Raw genomic sequence first — 16,600 nt, 5'->3', positions numbered from 1 at the left:
CAGTCCGGAAGATCACCGACAAGTGGAGAAGATTCCAAACAACTGCCAACTTGTTCAGGCCAAGCCGCCCCAGCAAGTTCAGCCCGAGAGCAGACCGCAAGATGCTGAAATAAGTCTCTAAGAACCCAAGAATGTCATCACGGGACCTGCAGGGAGCTCTTGCCACTGTTGATGTCAAAGTGCACGAGTCTACCATTAGAAAGAGGCTGCACAAATTTGATCGACTTGGGAGGTGTGCCAGGAGGAAACCTTTGCTGTCCAGAAAGAACATCAGGGCAAGACTAAAGTTTGCCAATGAACACCTAGGCAAAGACCAGCACTTCTGGAACAATGTGCTCTGGACAGATGAGTCAAAGGTAGAGCTATTTGGCCACAGTACCAGAAGATATGTTTGGCGAAAACTAAAGACAGCATTTGACCACAAGAACCTGATCCCAACTGTAAAACATGGTGGTGGAAATATTAGGGTTTGGGGCAGCTTTGCTGCATCAGAACCAGGGCACCTCACCATCATAAAATCCACTATGAATTCTTCATTGTACCAGAGGGTGCTTGAGGATAATGTGAGGCCATCTGTCGGAAAGTTGAAGCTCAACCGAAGGTGGACCTTGCAACATGACAATGACCCTAAACATACCAGTAAATCCACCAAGGAATGGCTGAAAATAAAGAAATGGAGGGTTCTGGAATGGCCAAGTCAAAGCCCGGATCTAAATCCCATCGAGATGTTGTGGGGGGATTTGAAACGAGCTCTGCATACAAGAAACCCCTCAAACATCGCACAGCTGAAAGAATTCTGCATGGAGGAGTGGGCAAAAATTTCTCCCAGTCGATGTCAGAGACTGGTAGACAGTTATAAGAAACACCGACTTGAGGTTGTTTCTGCCAAAGGGGCCAATACCACCTATTAGAGCCAAGGGTGTACTTACTTTTTCCACATGCGAAATTTGCATTTATGTTTATTTAAATTATACAATGGACTACAAAATGTAAATGTTTCATGATATTTGTTATATTACAGACTTGGCATTTAATATGGAATATTTTTTTGTGGTGGTGAACTTACTTTTCAAGATGACTTAGAACCAAAAGTTCATTGGAATTTTGTTGAAATTATTCTACATTTTGTTAAAGTGACCTTTAAAAGAAACAAAAACCACATTTGACATTTCAAAGCAAATAAATTGATCCTTGAAAGTGATGTAAACTGCTATCGAACTCAATTCACGGACAGTACTGTGTTAAACTTCTGTACGTTTTCCAGAAGTATCTTTTTATTTTGCACATTAGCCAATTTTTTTTTTAACAAAAACAAAAATTACATTACGACTGGGATTACGGAAATAAAATTACAGTTCAGTACTTCGTGTAACCCCCACGAGCATTCAGGAGAGCACGTACACGTTGGGGCATGCTGTTTACGAGATTTGCCAAGGTTTGGACAGGAATCGCTTGCCATGCAATGACAATAGCCTGCTGCAATTCACGCACAGAGGCAGGCTGCTGGTCCAAGTTGTCGATTTGACGCGTTAATTCTGCCCACAAGTTCTCTATCGGATTCATATCCGGGGACATGGCAGGCCACTCCATATGCTCGACACCACGGTCAGCAAGAAAGTGGTGGATCATGTGAGCACGATGAGGCCGTGCATTGTCATCTTGGAAGACAAAGTTTCCTCGAAAGGCTGCACGAGCAAATGGAAGCAATGTTTCTTCCAGAGTGGGCCTGTACTTGAACTGGCTCAGGTTTCCATTCAGAACAACCAGGTCAGTTTTGCCCCTGCATGAAAAGCAGCCCAAACGGTCACCCCACCACCTCCAGCTTGGACTCTTGGCACGATACAATCTTCGTTGTAGGCTTCATGCACTTGTCTGCACACTCGGACGCGGCCATCTTGACGATCGACCAGAAATCTAGACTCGTCACTGAAGATCACGTGATTCCAGTGTCCTGGCTGCCATTGACGGTGCTCTCTGGCCCACTGCAATCGGCGCTGGCTGTGTTGTCTGGTCAGGCGTGGCTTTCTCAGGGGACACCTGGCACGATAGCCTGCTTGAACCAGTCGTTTGTTGACTAGCCTTTGGATACAGGCACATTTGTCAGTTGCTGCCACTCAGCCCTAAGCCGTTTAGCTGACTTGGTACGGCCATTGTGGACTAACCGGTGCAGCTGGCTATCATCCCTCCTTGTGGTTCTGCGGGGACGGCCTGGCCTCGGTATTGGAGTAGGGACACCCCTCTGAGCATTTCGTTTCAGCATCTTTGACACCTGACTTTGAGTGATGCCATGCTGCCGAGCAATAGCACGCTGTTTCATGCCGGAATTTCGTAAAACCACCACTCCATGACAAACAGCATTGTCGAGTTGACGGATCATCTCCAGAGGAAGCGGCAATAACTTTTGTGGATGTGCAGCAGTTGTTTTCCACTAATACAGAACGCAACAACCCTTATATACCCGATTGTGAAGCCAATCGTCAAATGTACCTGCCCGTACATTCTGTCACGCCACCTGTGATATAAGCCTGTTATTGACTTCTTGCTGCGACAGACAATCAGTGACATGGTTCTGTTGACAAAGAAATCATGGAAGCGTAAAATAAACTCACCAGATTGATACACTGAGTTCAGAAAGTAAACCCAAGTCAATTAAAAAAAAAATTCCATATTAAATGCCAAGTCTGTATATCACCTTTAACTATCAATATTGTTGAAATGAAGATCAAATAGTTGTATGTTGAAATAGGTTGAAAAAGTCAAAACTTTACATGGGGTGTACTTACTTTTTCATGTGACTGTATAACAATTTCTGGAGTGTTGAACCCTCTCATCTACTTCCTATCATCTTGAAGAAGTTCAGTCACTCAACCTTTTTGACCTCAGCTTCAGCCACGATATTTCATGCACAAACCACACATCTAAGTTGGCCTTCAAAGCCAGACGACTGGTCATCCTCCGTTATGCCAAGTCTTTCCTTGGCACATCTGAACTTTTATCTCCCTACAAGGCCTTCATTTGCAGCTTAATGGAGTAGTGCTCTCTCCTCTGGGCTGGCACCCCGATCTGACATCCTGCGCAGCTTGATACTGTGGAAACCAAAATCATTTGTATTTCCTGTGATGAAGCTGAGTCTCTGGGCCTATTTTTACATTGCAGACAGGTCAGTGGTCTCTGTCTTCTGCCACCTGCTTTCTGGTCTTGCACCTTATTCCCTTTCCATGCTCTGTCCACCCTTCCTCCCCCTAACCCTCCACCCCCTCGCCCAACTCAGGCAATTTTCGGCAGGCACCTTTTCAGTCGCTCTACACGTTTGGCAGTTTCTTCCCATCCATACACTGTATCTGTCCCAAGGAGGAAGACTATGAGGTATTCTTCCAGTTTTTTCACCACAAAACATCACTCTGGAACAGTTTACCTGCATCCTGCTTCCCCCTTTATCCCAACCTACCTCAATTCAAGAGGATGTGTTTTGAAGTCTTCCCAGTTTTTCCTTCCACTTATGTGATTGATAGTTTGCAGCTGTGTCCACCTTGTTTACCTCCTGTGTCATCCCCTCAATCTCATTCTTCCCAGCATCCCTTGTCCATCCAAGTGTCCCTCTGTTTGTCCCTTAACCTGCTGTTGGTGTGTCTCCCCACACCCCCCATTTCTTTATACTTTCATTCTGTTGCATCCTTGTCCATTCCGTGTTTGAGCTCTTCTTTGAGCCTCGACTCTGTATGCATAAAATGGTGCTTCACATTTATGTAAAGTGAGCTTGGTGATTTTATGGTATCATTTACTGAATCAATGTCTGTGATTGTCACCGGATTACACAAGTCATCCTTTGTAAGTACAGATCGATGTGGCCTGATATTTAAATGAAACCTCATTCTCTGCTCTCTGCTTCCCATTCCCTTGTATCCCCTTCGCAGGCTCATACAACCCCACAACTGTTGGGCTTTTCTGCTTTAGTTACTTCTTGCTTGCTTGTTGGACATATGGCCTTTCGGTGTCGAGTGGGATTTTCATCCCATCTCTCCTTCTCGGTGCTGCTTGGGGTCGCCTCATTGGAATACTTTTGTCCAACATCTCGCAAGCTGTGCGTACTGTGGGTGAACAGTGGGTGGGCATTTTATGGGTGGTGGTGGGTTGTGGCCTTTGAAGGTGTGGAGGTGTCGCTAGTTTGTGTAAGGGTGCTTGAATATAAACAAAATGTTATTCGTTTTTACATCCGCTTCATGACGACGGAACATGTGTATGGGCTTCTTCATTAGTTTGCTGCATTATTAGGCTGCCATTTGCTTTAAAATGGCAAATTTGAAAGTACCATCTCCCTTCGATGTGAAAGTTTTGTATCTCTCGTTGATAGTCATTTTGGCCAAAAGAAAATCGGATTTTCCTTTTTTTTGCATCATTTTTGTTACTAGAAACGGTACCTGCTCTATGGGCGGGGCTTCAATTGGGAGGCCCAAATGAAAAGGCAAAATATCAGAAATTGACGGCTTTTTTATTTTAAACGATTTATATAAACATCCGTTAAATCATATCACACGCAAATCATCAAAATCAAAACAGTATTTGTAGAATTTTCAATAAAAGCCACATCAATGTTCATATCGGTAAATATTATTCCTTTGTGTTTGGAAAAACTGGAAAATTGGACATCGGAAAAATTGGAAAATTTTTTTTTACTCCAGGGGATCCCAGGATTACCCACCCAAAATTTCGTTGCCATCGGTTCAGCCGTTTTTGCGGTACCTGGGAACAGACAGACAGACATTTGGTGAATTCTAATAAGATGAATTGCTGGTGTTTGGATGAGAAATGGACAGAATTAAATTCTCGCAAGAATCGTAAACTGCGAAGTTTGGATAAACACTCTTCTCCCAATTAAATTAAAAATATGTGCAAATTTAGTTTTCAGTAGTAAGCAGCACAAATTTGAAAAGTTAAACCAATATGCTTCTCAGAGGGAGAGCGACAACGGGCTAGCGTTAGAAGGAAGGGGGGGAGGAGGCCCTCATTGCCCCTTCATATGAGGAGGCCCTCATTGCTCCCTCATTGCCCCTTCATATGAGGAGGCCCTCATTGCTCCCTCATTGCCCCTATCCTAGGCTGCTCCGACAATCAACAAAACAAGCAAGTGATTTTGCAAGCTTTGTCAGCCTAAATTCTTGTAGCGGCTTCCTCTGCAGCCATGACTAATTAACAAAACTCTTCCTGAACGATGTGGACACCGAGCTGGAGGATGAATCAAAGCGGTTGCCTTTGATGGTTTCCCAGGCTGTGCAAACGTGATCCACCCACCAATACCCGCTCTTTCCCCTCCCACAACACATCACCAATGTTTATTGTTCTAATCCTTGAACATCTGCTCTCATCTCCAAATTCTGCATTATCTACATTTTGGAAAGTTTGCTTTGGGGGTTGAAAGTGAAGGTAGGAAAGTGGGAGTGCTGCTGTGGTTATTCCCAATTTTTCACTAACATGTATATTTACAATTGCAGGACTGGGCTGACCCTGGAAAGTATGCCCTTATGGGAGCGGCAGCGCAGCTTGGTACGATGTAGAGCCTATTTATCTGTCCATCACCAACGAATTACACTGTTCTATGATCTTTCCTTCCTCACCATGTCCCCCAATACGGTTTACCATCACCATTTAGCGAATTCAGTTTTAACCTGAATTTTGTCTGCTGGTTGCATCATTGCCACGCTGACTGTTTACAATAAACCGCATTTTGTTGCATGCTCCAAAACATTGATATTAATAATAATAATAATAATAATAATAATAATAATAATACATTTATTTTATATAGCGCTTTTCAAGAAGCCCAAAGACGCTTTGACAGAGTACAAAAAACAAGTGCAAAAAGACAAAAATCAACAGGTAAATAATCAAAGCAAAAGGAAGGAGAAGGAGAGGAGATAGTCAGGGGTTAAATGCTGTGGGTTAAATGTTGAATGCAGTGTTGAACAGGTGGGTCTTGAGTGTTTGGTGTTGCACAAATATTGTTGCACAAAAAATACACAAATATTGCCCAATCCAGAGGAGTTGTACTTGCTATTGAAGACACATTAGCCTGGTAATATGCTTGCACGATAACCTCGAGGTAAGCTCACTCGCCTTTGAGCTGTCTGACCAAGGTTTGAATCGTGACCCAGTCAACTGTCATCTTGGTGTTTCACAGGCAGAGAGGCATCAATTTGTGTGCCGTCCCTCGGATGGATGTTCAAATTCGCATCCCATATGCAAGCTTTATTTTGTGGATTTAAAGGCCCCACGGTGTCCTTCCTTCAGAGTAGGCGAGCTATAGCTGGAACCTTGGCCAAATTCCAAATTTCTGCCATAAATACCATTGTGAAGGCAACAACGGCAAGCCACCACCAAACGTAATCCTTGCTGCGAGGCTGCTTTGGAAGCATTGAGTCTGCCTTCAGATCGAGTACCTAAATCAGTAGTAATAGTAACCCAGCAATAGCATAATCGATTCCTAGGTTTGATTCCTGCAAAAGCGCATCTGATAAAAAGTCATGTCTAGTTCAATACCAGTGGTATGGAATGCATCATTATGAGGGCACATCAAGCTATAATGCTTCATTATGAGGGCACGTCAAGCTATAATGCTTCATTATGAGGGCACGTAAAGCTGGAATGCTTCATTATGAGGGCACATCAAGCTATAATGCTTCATTATGAGGACACGTAAAGCTGGAATGCTTCATTATGAGGGCAAATCAAGCCAGAATGCTTCATTATGAGGGCACATCAAGCTAGAATGCTTCATTATGAGGGCACATCAAGCTAGAATGCTTCATAATTAGGGCACGTTAAGCTAGAATGCTTCATTATGAGGGCACGTAAAGCTAGAATGCTTCATTATGAGGGCACGTAAAGCTAGAATGCTTCATTATGAGGGCACATCAAGCTATAATGCTTCATTATGAGGGCACATCAAGCTATAATGCTTCATTATGAGGGCACGTACAGCTGGAATGCTTCATTATGAGGGCACATCAAGCTATAATGCTTCATTATGAGGGCACGTAAAGCTGGAATGCTTCATTATGAGGGCAAATCAAGCTAGAATGCTTCATTATGAGGGCACATCAAGCTAGAATGCTTCATTATGAGGGCACGTAAAGCGAGAGTTCTTCATTATGAGGGCACGTAAAGCTGGAATGCTTCATTATGAGGGCACATCAAGCTATAATGCTTCATTATGAGGGCACATCAAGCTATAATGCTTCATTATGAGGGCAAATCAAGCTATAATGCTTCATTATGAGGGCACATCAAGCTAGAATGCTTCATTATGTGGGCACGTCAAGCTGGAATGCTTCATTATGTGGGCACATCAAGCTAGAATGCTTCATTATGAGGGCACGTAAAGCTAGAATGCTTCATTATGAGGGCACATCAAGCTATAATGCTTCATTATGTGGGCACCTCAAGCTAGAATGCTTCATTATGAGGGCACGTAAAGCTGGAATGCTTCATTATGAGGGCACATCAAGCTATAATGCTTCATTATGAGGGCACGTAAAGCTGGAATGCTTCATTATGAGGGCAAATCAAGCTAGAATGCTTCATTATGAGGGCACATCAAGCTAGAATGCTTCATTATGAGGGCACGTAAAGCTAGAGTTCTTCATTATGAGGGCACGTAAAGCTGGAATGCTTCATTATGAGGGCACGTAAAGCTAGAGTTCTTCATTATGAGGGCACGTAAAGCTGGAATGCTTCATTATGAGGGCACATCAAGCTATAATGCTTCATTATGAGGGCACGTAAAGCTGGAATGCTTCATTATGAGGGCAAATCAAGCTATAATGCTTCATTATGAGGGCACATCAAGCTAGAATGCTTCATTATGTGGGCACGTCAAGCTGGAATGCTTCATTATGTGGGCACATCAAGCTAGAATGCTTCATTTTGAGGGCACGTAAAGCTAGAGTTCTTCATTATGAGGGCATGTAAAGATAGAATGCTTCATTATGAGGGCACGTAAAGCTAGAGTTCTTCATTATGAGGGCACGTAAAGCTAGAGTTCTTCATTATGAGGGCATGTAAAGCTAGAATGCTTCATTATGAGAGCACGTCAAACTAGAGTGCTTCATTATGAGGGCACGTCAAGCTAAAAATCAAATATCCTGCAGTTGATTTTGCTCGAACGTGATCCAGAGATTTAGAATATAGTCAAAATAACACCTACACAATCACCCTTCTCATAAAGTATGGAAATAGTCATGTTGTCTCTTCTGAGGCTATAGGTTTGGATGTTGTTCGTTGCATCATCCTTGCCTTTTGTGAGTCAGTAAACAAGCATAAAACAGCTGCTACATTCACTGTGTAAAACCATATCTATACACGACCCTCCTTCCAATCTCCATTTTCCATCTCAAACTGAATGCAGGCGGAGTTGTGCGGATGACCCTCAGTCTTACCGTGATCATTATGGAAGCAACGGGGAATGTTGCATATGGTCTGCCTATCATGCTTGTGCTCATGACAGCCAAGTGGATAGGAGACTTCTTCATTGAGGTGAAGTGATTTACACGTTTTAAAACTATCATGGTTTCCATCTTTAATGTGCAATGACGTTTTTATTGTTTATATTTATTACCATCGCCACCAAAGGTGGGCTGAGGTTATGTTTTCACCCCTGTCTGTTTGTTTCTCTGTTTCTTTGTTTCTCTGTTTGTTTGTCTGTTAGCAGGATATCTCACAAAGTTATGGACAGATTCGGACAAATAGGTGGACAGGTTGGGTGTGTGACAAGGACGAAATGATTACATTTTGGTGAAGATCAGCTTCTGGATACGAGAATTTCTTAATTCCTCCTCCACCACCGGAGGTCGATGGACGTTATGGTTTCACCGCTGTCTGTTTGTTTGTCTGTGAATAGGATATCTTAAGTTATGGAAGGATTCGAACGAAATTTGGTGGACAGGTTGGGTGTGTGACGAGGATTAATTTATTTGATTTTGGTGAAGATCCAGATGCGGATACTAGAATTTATTTAAAATTTTACCTGATTCTTCACCATTGAGAGATGGGGCCAAAGTCAAACATGATATATATCATGATATTTTAAAAGGTTATGGACGAATTCGGACAAAACTTAGTGGACAGCTTAGGTAGGTGACAACAAGCCGATTCGATTTTGGTTCAGGTCCGGATGCAGATCCGGCCTAACAATGGGATACCAAACGTAAATTGTTCAGCCTGGTGGAGGTATGCGCTCTACCGAGTGCCCCTCTATTTTATTTTTACTATGATCTCAGGTTCGAGGTGATTTTACGTTAATCGCATGTTGTACAAGAACATTAAGATATGTTGGTGCATTTTACATGAATTACAAAGACATTACAAGGACATTATCCCTCTTTATTCCAATATACTCCTTTTTCCACCTGAACCCACATACACCAGGGTTTGTACGACATCCATATAAAGCTGCAGAGTGTGCCTTTCCTGGACTGGGAGCCCCCAGCCACATCGAACAGCCATATTGCTAGGTAGGTCAGCTGCCCTTCACACAAAGTGACACCTTTACCTGAGAGTGTTGGCATTCTCTGTATAACGTGGTGAACTTTTGATGTCCAAGAACCTGTGCTATTAACACGTTTCACGTTGACTTAAAAAATGTATTCAAAGTCGAGGCTCGTGGATGAGCTAGAACACGGAACAGACCAGAATGTTTCGCATAACAGAATGAAAGGAGGTTGGGGTTGGGGAACACACCAACAGCAGGGTAGAGGGACAAAATAGAGGGAGACTTGGAGGAAGATCTCTTCTACCCCTGTTAATTCACCCCAGATCCACTTGTTGTTTTTTTTTTATCCTGACTTTTCTTTCCTGGAAGTTCTAGCAGTGTCCATGTGTTTTATACCTTTCCCACCCCCCTCCCCCACCTTCCCATGCCTCTTCCCCCCAAGCCCTCTCCCTCCCACAAATCTCCCAATGTCCCTTTTCTCTGCTGTTGTACTTGTGTGCTTCCCTCTCTGTCCCCATCTTGTCTCCTGCTCCCTTTACTGTATGTTTTGTTTGTCCGTTTGTCCTTTTTGTGATTGATGTTAGCTCTTTCACGAGCCTCGATCTTGTATACAAAAAAAGAAGACATTGCGAAGAATGAAAACCAGGAGAGAGAGAGGAGGTTGCAGGTCGTGAACAAGGTGGATACAGGCACAAACTCTCAATCACACAATTTGAAGGGAAAACTGGGGAAGAAGCAGTATTGTCACAAAAAAGACGAAGGAGCAGGGGGAAACTCAATAACCTGGAAACCCGAAAAGAGGTGGACTTGGGGTGGGTTAATGAGGGTAGAAACGATTATGGTTGTGGAGGGGGTATCATGGTTTGTCATGATTAAAAGACACCTAAGATGGTGATTAATAGCCGTCTTTAAGCTCTGGAGGAAAGAATGAGATGGAACAGACTGAGGAAGTTGGTTCCACAGGTGAGCAAAAACAGGTGGAGGTGAGCAGTGAGCCTGGATTTTGAGGGTTTCACCAGAAAGAGTTCACTGGTGGATTGCAAGCAACATTTAGAAACCTGGGGGCTGGGGTAGGCAGTGTTAGGGGAGGTGACAGAACATAAAAAGGGCAGAGGGTGCAAGAGCAGAAAGAAAGCCCATCGATCTGGTGCAAGAGCAGAAAGAAAGCCTATCGATCTGGTGCAAGACCAGAAAGAAAGCCCACCGATCTGGTGCAAGACCAGAAAGAAAGCCCACCGATCTGATGCAAGATCAGAAAGAAAGCCCACCGATCTCGTGCAAGACCAGAAAGAAAGCCCACCCATCTGGTGCAAGACCAGAAAGAAAGCCCACCGATCTGGTGCAAGACCAGAAAGAAAGCCCAGCAATCTGGTGCAAGACCAGAAAGAAAGAAAGCCCACAAATCTGGTGCAAGACCAGAAAGAAAGCCCAGCAATCTGGTGCAAGACCAGAAAGAAAGCCCAGCAATCTGGTGCAAGACCAGAAAGAAAGAAAGCCCACAAATCTGGTGCAAGACCAGAAAGAAAGCCCACCAATCTGGTGCAAGACCAGAAAGAAAGCCCACCGATCTGGTGCAAGACCAGAAAGAAATCCCACCGATCTGGTGCAAGACCAGAAAGAAAGCCTACCGATCTGGTGCAAGACCAGAAAGAAAGCCCACCGATCTGGTGCAAGACCAGAAAGAAAGCCCACTGATCTGGTGCAAGACCAGAAAGAAAGCCCACCAATCTGGTGCAAGACCAGAAAGAAAGCCCACCGAGCTGGTGCAAGACCAGAAAGAAAGCCCACCGATCTGGTGCAAGACCAGAAAGAAAGCCCACCAATCTGGTGCAAGACCAGAAAGAAAGCCCACCGATCTGGTGCAAGACCAGAAAGAAAGCCCACCAATCTGTCTGTGATGTGAAAATAATAAGCCTAGAGACTCGGCTTTATTGTGGGAGATTTTGAAGATTTGAAGGCCTCGTTTTCCATGGTGTCGAGCTGAACAAGATGTAAGGCAGGGGTGCTACCCAATGGGGAGGGAGGACAGTACTCCATCAGGCTGTTGATGAAGGCCTTGTAGGGAGATAAAAGTTCAGATATGCCAAGAAAGGTCTTTGCATGATGGAAGATGCCCAGTCATCAGCTGGCTTTGGAGACCAACCTTCATAAATGGTTTGCCCAACAAGGATCATACCCGATCGTGAGGCCTAAAAGTTTGAGTTACTTCTTCAAGAGGTTTGTAGAGAGAGAGAGAGAGAGAGAGAGAGAGAGAGAGAGAGAGAGAGAGAGAGAGAGAGAGAGAGAGAGAGAGAGAGAGAGAGAGAGAGAGAAAGAGAAAGAGAAAGAGAAAGAGAAAGAGAAAGAGAAAGAGAAAGAGAAAAAAATGAAAATGAAAATGTCGCAGGATGGAAAGACATATTCCAAGTGTTTGACCAGTTTGTGATTTTGTCAATGTCTGTAGAGTTGTTAGGGTAATTTTGGGTAAGTACAGTCATCTGAGTCTGGGAGGTCAATGGTTCAATCCCCGGCCTAGTCATACGGAAGACTTTTTTTTAATGGTACATGCTGCTTCCTTGCTTGACACTGAGCATTTAGAAGAATAGAGCACAGAGAAATAATGCTGGGAAGGCAATGGCAAACCACCCAGTGTAACCCTTGCTAGCAAACTACACCGGCAGCACCAACGCTCTGTAAAGAGTATGGTACATCAAAATCAAAACGGTCATCTTCAACTTTGAGAAACCTGATGGAAAAGGATGAAATATGCCGAACAGAAACCCCAGTCAGATGTCACTCTACGACAATCCAGATTGACTTTGGGGTGTTACACGTACAAGGAAGTTGTCAACTATGACGGATGCAGGACAGCATAATTTTCCATGCACAATTGTAGTGGTTCTAAAATCATAATTGATTCCATCGCATTTTTTTGTTCCCTGAAAGCAACACATAAACTTTATAATCGACGGCAAACACGCGTCGTCATGGCCGCCATTTTGGTGGCACCGCTGGTGGCAAAGGGAGGTAATTGGCCAAAAATATATATTTTTACCTCCTCCACCAAAGGTGGATGGAGGTTATGTTTTCGCACCTGTCTGTCTGATTGCCTGTCTCTTTTCCTGTCTGTTTGCCTGTGTGTGTTGTCTGTTTGTCTGTCTGATTGTCTGTCTGTCTTTTTGCCTGTCTGTTTGTGTCTGATTGTCTGTTTGTCTGTCTGACTGTCTGTCTGTTTGTCTGTCTGTCTGTTTGCCTGTCTGTTTGCCTGTCTGTCTGTTTGCCTGTCTGTTTGCCTGTCTGTTTAACTGTCTGTTTGTCTGTCTGTTTGTCTGCCTGTGAACAAGATATCTCAAAACGTCGTGGACGGATTTGGACGAAATTTGGCAGAGATGTAGCGTATGTGACAAGGACAAAATGATTAGATTTTGGTGAAGGTCTGGATCTGGCTAGTATAATTTTTTAAGTGATTCTTCACCATTGAGTGATATGGCCAAAAACGATACATAACATGATATTAAAAAAAGTTATGGACGAGTCATGACTAATCTTGGTAGATGAGTTGGTTAGGTGACAAGAACAAGCCGATTAGATTTTACTTCAGGTCCGAATCCAGATCCGGCCTATCAGTGGGATACAAAACATAAAATGTTCAGCCTGGCGGAGGTATACTCTCTACCGAGTGCAGTTCAAATTGAATCTTGCAATCCTGCTGGTGATTAAAAAATTGTTGTCAGTCGGGTAAGCAGAACCGGACAACTTTTTGTCTTAGGAACAGGAGTAGGTCCAAGACAATTGCCTTGGGGCATTCCAGCCTTGAAAAGGTGAGGAGATGAGATGACCCCATTGACACCCCGCATTGGTTATGACAGCAGAGGAAGTCAGTAAGCCATGTGTGGGGTTGGCCGTGGATGGCACAAGCAGAGAGTTTGGAGAGCAAGGCGGGGGACCAGACTGTATCAAAACCTAGAGATATGTCCAGAGAGACAGCCCTGATCTCATGTATGACACTGAGGGCCTCCTTCCATTGCACCGATGGTCTGAGACAAGGCTAGTGGAGAAAATGAATGATTTTATGTTGAATACATTAATGGATTTGATGTCCTTGCTGATGATTGGAAGTAAGATAATATGTTTGTAGTTAATAGGATCCATTTTTGCACCTTGTTTATGTAACAGAATGTTATTTTCTGACTTCCAAGCAGATGGAAGATGGCCTCGGACAAATGATAAGGCGAACAGCACAGAAACGGAATGTGCAAGAGATGCAGCACAGATTTTTTTAGGATACATGAGCTGATGCCATCTGAGCTAGTTTCAGAATCAGAGTCGAGGGTTGCCAGAAACTTCTCCACCTTCTCAGGTGCAAAAGACATAATCGAGGAGCAGTTGGGTATGACTGGGTAAGGTGGGTACAGGGAGTGAAGGTTTGCGGACACAATATTGGAAGCAAAGACAGAATTGAAGGGTTTGGCCTTCTCACGAACAGTCAGCAGTGGTGCTATTTGAAGTGAGGGAAGGAAAGGGATGGAGGGGAAGCATAATCCAGAGACTGACTTGGCAAGGTGCCACCAGGTATTTGAAGAAGGAGTTTCAGTTTTGAAAGGTCTCTTCAAGAACCTTTCAAGCTAATGTTGGTCATGTTGGGTCATGAAAGGTCATGTTGTTTTCTGGCTCTCCTGCGAGTGGGCACACACCATTGAGTTGTATATATAGCTGGAGTGTGCCCCGTTGTGGTGATAAGTAGGCAGCGAGTGGCACCCAGCGACCGCCATCTTGGAATACCTCAGGGAGGCTGTTTGGCTCACTGGTTTCACTTTAAAACATGCTGTTCTGCTGTGCTTTCGGCTGCAATCACAGGCATTCCCACAAGTTGAAAGTGACCAAAAGCATCACTTTTCACAAGTAGGGGAACTTTATCGTATATTAAATAAGATTTTGAGATGTTTAACGATGTTTTTATTATTATTATTATTATTTTACTAGCAAAGGTACCCGGTGTTGCTGGGCAATGCATAGGCGCATTAAGACGGGAGGAGAGGGAGGCGGAGGAGGGTGGAGGGTGAGGGGAAGAGAGGAGAGGAGGAGAGGGTGATAGATCGTAGGTAGGTGAAGTGGGGGAATGGAGGGGAGGTTATAGGGGGAAAAGAACATGAAGAAGTATGAGAGGGGAAGGAGGGGAGGTGAAGGGGGAGGGTGGGAGAGAAGAGGGAGGGGGAGGAGGGGGTAAATGGGCAGGGAGGGGATAAGAAATGGGAGGTGAAAGAGGAGGGAGAGGGGTGGGGGATAGAAAGAGGGGTGGGGGGTAGAAAGAGGGGTGGGGGATAGAAAGAGGTGTAGAGGAGAGACAGAGACGGGGTTTAAATTCTTGAATAACCCCCACCTCCCCCCCCCCCCCCCCCACCCCCCTTCCATTCCATTTTATTGAGGCACTCAAACTCAATTATTTTCACAGACTAGTACTCAACTTGACACTTGTGACTTACTAAAATCAGACTCTCAGTTTTGTATGTCATCTTCGGAGCTCTATTACAAGGCACCTAAGGAAAACAAACAAAAGAGGAAAACAAATGTGAATCAATCTGTTAACGGAATCTGATGAAGTAAAGCGTTTATCACACTCTCAGCTATGCCGGTACCTCTCACGTTCTAGCGAAGGAAGGGTATTCCAATTCCAACATGGCGGTTGCTTGCGCCGCGAAGGCATGCTGCAGGCGCACTCTAGTTATATTTACGGCTTAGTGACACACATTGATTTCTGGCTTTGTGGAATGATCTGTAGTTACCTTCAGTCGAATTTGTCTTCCAGGAAGAGAATGTAAGTTGGCTCAAGGCAACTGCCGCATCGCAGGATTCAGTGTACCATGTTTGAGAGGATGGGTATGATAACTTTAGATGAGATTGGATAGATCTGTGCATAAGAAAGAGCATGTTTCAGTGGAACAATTACCAAGCAGCGTTAATACCATGGGTGCCGGAGGTAGGAAAACAGTCCTGAAGTGAGATAGCAGCTTTGAGTCCCTGCCAGTGGACCTGAGTGAATTGCCAGACTTGGCAGCACTGAAGCGGCAAGTCTGGCAGTTCACTCAGGCTGAGTGGTCGTAATAGTCCGGTCACTTTGTCAACAAGGGGACGGAGGTCGCTGTCTAAACATGGTAGCGCTAGGCCAGTGGGACCGCCGGGACCCACGTGCACTCAGAAGTTGTTCTGCGCGTGGGCGGCAGTATCAGACCGGGGCGCCCAAACGCTCCCCGGCTAAAGTTCATCCTGAAAGCGCCCACATTGTGCGGACAAACCAAGTCAAGGGCCACGTGGTCAGGAGAACCTCGTCCCTTCCGGTCACACTTTGCCTATCGGCCGGCCTCGAAGACCGAAATTGTGACGGTGTTTGTCAACAAAATTTATGGAGATTAGCAAACCAGTGCATTTCTGGAAAGATTATGGCATCAGGAATCTGAAAATCAATGTTTACATTTGCGCAGATGCCTGCATAGCCACTATTTTGGATTTTGAAAATGGCCGCCATAAAATAAGAATTTCCGAATACTCAGCTTGTAATTGACATAGAAACTTCATTCTAAATGCTAATCCTATGTTTCCAGGCCCAAGGAACCAAACGCATATGTCAAATTAGTGATTATGAACACCAAAAACCAAGAAAAGAAGAGGTTTGTGAAATTATGTTTGCATTTTCATGAAAAAATGCACACAAGTTGTTGCTAGTGACAACAGCATACGTATAGACGTATGTCCTATCTCAGTTTGACACATCATTACACATCATCATCACTCTCAGTGTCATATTCAACATTACCGTCTGCATCGTTTTCGCATTCTGTGCCGCACAAGCATAATTCTGTGCAAGGCAATTTATTCCTTCTGCATGAACATCTCTGTGTAGAACAGTTGGTTTTGCAGTGGCATTTGATCAACTCGATGATGGCTTATGGGGCAGGAGGAACCTTTGTGGTGACTGGCAGTATTTGGCCACTTTTGTCCTGATAGTGACCAAATTTCAGGGGGTCAAAAGGCTGTTGCTGCATAACATTGGATTGGCACCATACTCGGCTTTGTAACCGCACACGCTGTATGTGTTCCTCAAGTGCACCGAGTGTAGGAGGCAAGTTGTTGCTTCAGCTC

General features: G+C 44.3%; 2 protein-coding genes across 3 annotated transcripts in view; one reads left to right on the top strand and one right to left on the bottom strand.

Moving 5' to 3' along the window:
* Positions 1 to 16,600, bottom strand: part of LOC137434339 (growth arrest-specific protein 7) — a 517,476-nt gene that overhangs the window by 453,361 nt on the left and 47,515 nt on the right. The gene's annotated exons all lie outside the window — the stretch shown is intronic.
* Positions 1 to 16,600, top strand: part of CLCN7 (chloride voltage-gated channel 7) — a 109,846-nt gene that overhangs the window by 81,802 nt on the left and 11,444 nt on the right. Inside the window, exons 17-20 of the mRNA XM_078785438.1 lie at positions 3,915 to 4,081; positions 5,490 to 5,541; positions 8,402 to 8,529; positions 9,421 to 9,506. Coding sequence (XP_078641564.1) covers positions 3,915 to 4,081; positions 5,490 to 5,541; positions 8,402 to 8,529; positions 9,421 to 9,506 — 433 coding nt within the window. The remainder of the gene's footprint in view (positions 1 to 3,914; positions 4,082 to 5,489; positions 5,542 to 8,401; positions 8,530 to 9,420; positions 9,507 to 16,600) is intronic.

This window comes from Myxine glutinosa, chromosome 10, assembly GCF_964187855.1.
Source record: "Myxine glutinosa chromosome 10, kmMyxGlut1.1, whole genome shotgun sequence".
NCBI classification, from domain to species: domain Eukaryota; kingdom Metazoa; phylum Chordata; class Myxini; order Myxiniformes; family Myxinidae; genus Myxine; species Myxine glutinosa.
Note: the sequence above shows the minus strand (reverse complement) of the source record. Positions and strands in the feature narration are given on the sequence as shown.